This window comes from Syzygium oleosum, unplaced genomic scaffold, assembly GCF_021117445.2.
Source record: "Syzygium oleosum isolate NSW1041296 unplaced genomic scaffold, Sole_v2.1 Sole_v2.12, whole genome shotgun sequence".
NCBI classification, from domain to species: Eukaryota; Viridiplantae; Streptophyta; class Magnoliopsida; order Myrtales; family Myrtaceae; genus Syzygium; species Syzygium oleosum.
Window position 1 is genome coordinate 6,301,330 of NW_026607496.1, and position 5,487 is coordinate 6,306,816.

Below are 5,487 nucleotides of genomic sequence, written 5' to 3' on the forward strand. Positions count from 1 at the left end.
GGTCCCCACTCGCAGTCGAACGTCAGCCGCAGCCGTCGGAACTGACCGTGCAGTCGGAGGAGGTCGAAATCGGCTGATTTCCACCGCGCACACCCAGTGTTCGACAAAATGCCTCAATGAGGCCGGTTTTTGTCTCGTCGCCGGCCGGCGAACGTCGGCTCAGGTGAGTGGTGTAGCTTAATGGTGGTACTAGGGGGTCAATTTGGGGGCGGCGCCGGTCTGGGTCTGCCGGCGGATGGCCAATTTTGGCTCTGCTGGCGCCTCCCCCTGCGGGTCTGTGAATTCGGGTCAGACTGACCCGGATCAGCCGACCCGACCCGAGTCAATGCCTGGGTCGGACCCGTTGACCCGGGTCGGTTCCGACCCGGATCAGCCGATCCGACCCGGGTCAATGCCCGGGTCGGTCCAAACCGACCCGGATCAGCCGATCCGACCCGGTTAATATTACATTATTATTTTATTTAAAAAAATTTTAAAAAAAATTAATTAAAAATTTAAAAAAATTTTAAAAAAATTTTACTTTTTCTTCTTCTGTATTATTATTATTATTATTATTATTATTATTATTATTTTCGAAAAAAAAATTTTAAAAAAAATCTTTTTTTTTTAAATTATGTTATATCTAAGTTTTTAATTTATCGTAGTATTATTATACATTTTTTTTGTCTTGTTTAAATTAGACAAGCCTGAGAATTGCGCGGTAATATTTTGCATGTTAGTTTTTATTATCGCTGTATTATTATGCATGATTTTAATACAATCGCATGAGTTGTTGTGTTTTGAATGTCATCTGACTTAGTTAAGGTTAGAACCTTAGGCTGCATGAATTGTTGTGTTTCTGACTGCTGATCGTTCCTGATTATGCACTCGCTTGATCACCTCACATGTTAGGAGAAAGGTCCTAAAATCAATCCAAATTACCTGACAAATGTTTTAAAAAATGAACAGGGTAAAATGGTACCGAAAGGGCATTAGTTATCCAACTAGTGTAACCAAGTCCCCGAACTCATTTAATCTCTGGTTCGTAGGAATAGGGTGATTCTCCCATCACCCTATTTGGATTTCTAATCGGCCCACCCCAAATCAATTAGTGGCGACTCCTTGGTATAAACCACTTGCATGTTAAATACTTAAACCCTAAGTCGCGATATGGTATAAGCTTGGGAGGGCCCGAGTTAAGTCCCGAACCTAGACTTAGCACGTACCAGGCGAGCCCCCCTTTTTTGCATGTTCGATAAAAAAGGGCTCGGGAGTTCGGTCGCGACATCATTCTTTTCATCTTACTTGCTTTTAAGGTTCTTCAGCGAGCCACAAATAGGACAAGAGCGTTAGCGTCGTTAGGAGGACTTTTGGATAGTGGGGATATTTTGGTATGTGTTGTACATAGCTATAATGAAATCTTGAGTTCATGGTTTATTGGATATGTGGATAAATTGTGTTGGTGGATTATAGAAAACTCTAATATTGTAACCAAATGACTTTTTATCAAATAGATATACATATATATTTTGATATTAGGTTAAGTTTTGATTATGCTTAATGCTGCATCCTTTGGTGAAAGGACGGTCGTGTCATTTCCTTGTTCTTGCTGAGTTGGGGTGTGACAAAGACTATCAAGCAGACAAGCACCTTGGTGAAAAGAGTCACATAACTTAAAAACTTTTGGAAGTAAGTTGGCTTATTTATGGAAAATATAAACTATATATACGTTTTGAGGAAATCAAGTACTAAACATTTTACTTTGTGCAATCAATTTTAAATCTTTTTAAAAAAACTACGATGAAATCTTTTCTGTTGTCCCTAATTCTCTGATTTCACATAGGCAAATTCTAACAAAAGTACTTGAATATATTTTTCAAAAGCTTTCGGATTCCATTATGTGGTATATTATGTGGTTTAGGGCCATACCTACTCCATCACGAGAGATTGACAAGAATGATTCCAATATAATTGACAAAGAGAAGATCGTAATCGCTCAAAATGCTTACATTCAAGTGTTTCCAATTCCTAAATAGACCCAAATCCACAAGAATCAATCACAAAAGAGGAGTATCTCATACTTTCAATTATTTTCGATGACGGTTTTCAAAAGCTCTCAAAACTCTTGCAAGTTTCCCAATATATTCGGTTTCGTGAGACACAATCTCACGTATAAAATAGCACTTGACATCAATATGTTTTGTCCTCTTATAGTACATCTGATTTTTTATCAAATGTATTGCACTCTAACTGTTTGACTTCACTTGGGAAAGGCAAGTGGTTTTTATCAGTTTCCTTAATCTCAAAGAGAAGTAGAATTTATTGCTACCATGGAAATGAACCTTACATGCGAGACTCTTATTTTGAATTATTTGGGGGGATACTTGTCCAAAAAGTTCTAAATCTATTGTACGGCGGCCAATTCAGTCATAAACATTTCAATTATGTCAATTTAGTCATAAATTTGTTGTACGGCAACTAATTTAGTCCTAAATCTTTTAACTGTGCAAATTTAATCCTAAACTTTTTGACAATTTGCCAATTTAATCCTTAACCTTTTAACGATTTGCCGATGTAGTCCTTTCAAGTAATTTTGGCTAGAAATCGACAAGGGACTACATTGACAAATTATTAAAAGGTTTAGGATTAAATTGACAAATCGTCAAAAGATTTATGACCAAATTGGTATAGTTATAAGGTTTTTGATTGAATTGGCCATTATACAATAAGTTTAGGGCTGAATTGACATAATTGAAAGGTTTAGGATTTAATTGACCACCGTACAATAGGTTTAAGACTTTTGGACAATTTTTCCTCTTTCGGAGCTTGGACGGTATGTACAAAGAGGCATTGCCAAATTGGTACGAATGATGCGGTGGGTCGGGTCTAGTAGGGGTTTAGGGTACAAGATGTGTTTAGGATCGGATATGTCCTGTAGGTGACCAAAATTGGAACGTAAAGGTCATTTTTCTGAGATACTTTTACTTTTCTCAACAATATGAGGTCGCCTATGTAGTTATATACACCGAAATAATAAAATCACTTTAAACCCGATTAGAACTTCTTTTTTCACATCCATAGTTTTTACTTCTTTTTTTTTTTTGTGATTCATAGAATTCGTATAAAAACTCAAAAGCGAGGTGGTTCGCTTGATCTCAATTTCCATGATTACTCCAATGTAGACGTATGATCAAGATGGTCTACTATTTCTTTTGTTAGAAGATCTTTTGGTAAAAAATTTATGTAGGAGCGAATAATAACTATTGTGATATGGAGGAATCTTCGGGTCAGGACCGATGAGTGTCCGATGATTTGAGGGAGATGAATTTTGATGAACATGTGCGAATAGACTTGTTGATTCCATCCTTTTTCGGCCCATCATCTACGGTTCCCCTGGCCCGGGGAAAACCAATCCATGATTTCTAATCCCCAGTGACTATTAGATGAGACTGTTGCAAGTGTCATGATCGTTAGCTACGAGCCGCAATGATCCCCCTTATCAGAAACAAATCCACTATCCATTTTATGTAAAGCAATACGTGGAGTAACTCTCGACATAGCAGTAAAAGCAAGGCGTGTAGGCAGATTGACTCTTAAGCTATATAAACTATAGAAAAAAGCGTTTCTTATTTTTTGAATTTTTTGCCTATCTTCTTTAATCTCCATGGGAGACCCACATTGGATGCAATCAAATTTTCTGTTAAAGAAACCAAGAGTCAACGACCATCAAGGCTATATATTCATGGCTCCCTGATCGGAGGAAGTTTTTGCTAATCATACGTATGATTGGTGGGTTATAAGTTATGGTCTATCACTCACACCCGATCTTAATTAAAATATGAATATAGTTGATGTCCATACCGATAACCCACCAATCACGAAACTAGTTTGAGGAAGCTTCTTTCTAATAAAGGACGAAGGAAAACACGGCCCTAACCATAACAAAACAAGTTTTCGAACTATCCACATGCGCTCATATCATTTTTGTCATGTGTTTTAACCACCTATCCTAACTCCACTCATTGTCCTCAACAAAGCATATGGACGGGCGAAGTATTACCATAGAAAATCAAACTCCAAATCAGCTAATGATGTGGCACGCGATGTTTACCGTAGTAAACATCTTCTCAATTCTAACATTGGTATAGAATTGGGAAAGTACCCATAACATTTATGTTTGAGGTTAATTTGAGAGTCAATCTCGTGAGTGTTTCGCTGCTAAGTGCCTCAACTTCACGATAAATCTTAATTCTTTCATTTAACTAATGCAACAGGAAGCAACTTTTTTTATTTTTTTGGTTGCAGGAACAACTCTTTTTCACTTGGGAAGAAAAGATTGCGTCTTCCGTAAGCATCCAAAAACGACAAGACAATAAGAATAGTTATTAATAGATAGTTGAGTAGTCACATATGACATGCTGGCCCTTCGGCCATTGTACGAACCTTTTCCTCGAACCTTAAGAGTTGTATCTACAAGCCTTATGTTTCTGTCTTCCTTTTTCTTTCTTTCGTCTTTGATTACCTTCACAATCCACAGTAATTAAGACAACAAGAGAAAGTAACCAAGCATGTGGCCCCTTTGGTTTCCACAATACTTAGCTTATGACACAAAATAAAAAAGGAAAAATCACCAAACCATACCAAAGAAACTATGCACAATTTTCTTGACAACCCTGTACTCCACACTCGTCTTGCAACATCTTCGATTTTGCATGAATTTTCTTCTTCTTCTTCTTTTTCTTCATGCGACCATGCGGCGGTTGGTTAAACGACAGACCGGCGACTGAACGCCAGATGACACGAGCACTTGTGTGGTCGAGGTCACCGTCGTTGCCGTGCTGGTTGCTGCCGAAGGCAACGTCGCGTTGATGAAACCGCAGTCGGGCCGGAAGAAATGGAGATCCGAGGCTTGAAACCGACCCGAATCACCGGGAAGCCTCATGTATGAAGCGGACGGAGATTCGGGGAACCACGTGGCGAGCGGCCCTTGGTTCCCATTCCTGTACTGCACAATTGCCCTGTACACAAATGGAATCAGTCCCTCCATTCCTTAACACTTTCTTTTCTCTTTTTGGCCTCTAAAACTGATTCTTCTGGGTTGGTTCTTTGAGAGAGAGAGAGAGAGAGAGAGAGAGAGAGAGAGAGAGAGATTCAATGGTTGGAGAGAGGTTGGAGAGCAATGGTTTTAATAGAGGGAGAGAAGGATGTGACGTGGCAAAGTGATTGGATTCCAGCTCTTCAAGCAAAAGCCACTGTTCTTCTTTTTTGTTTTTTTGCCTCTTTGGTTAGCACTTGCGAAACGCAAACCCGCACGAAAGACCCTTTGAAAGCTCCGTTTAAACTGCGAGCGCATCTCCATCGCATTTCACCAAATCTTGGTCATATCCTTTAAGTACTATTCTGGCCTTTTTTTTTTAGGGTTTTTGCCTGGAGGGTTGGTTTGGTACAGGATGTTTGGTATTTCTTTTATGACAGTTGGTCGGTTCCCAGTTCACTTTTTTATTCTAT

General features: G+C 39.0%; 1 protein-coding gene across 1 annotated transcript; it reads right to left on the minus strand.

The window, feature by feature from the left end:
• Positions 1–4,327: 4,327 nt before the first annotated feature.
• Positions 4,328–5,138, minus strand: LOC115672164 (uncharacterized). Its single transcript, XM_030593931.2, has one exon. It carries the CDS (start codon positions 5,024–5,026, stop codon positions 4,721–4,723), a length of 306 nt encoding a protein of 101 aa, XP_030449791.1. The 5' UTR covers positions 5,027–5,138; the 3' UTR covers positions 4,328–4,720.
• Between the last annotated feature and the right edge of the window lie 349 nt (positions 5,139–5,487).

Bases quoted from the DNA above. Each gene is read 5' to 3' on its own strand.
- LOC115672164 (XM_030593931.2), bottom strand. From the start codon at position 5,026: ATGGAGGGACTGATTCCATTTGTGTACAGGGCAATTGTGCAGTACAGG.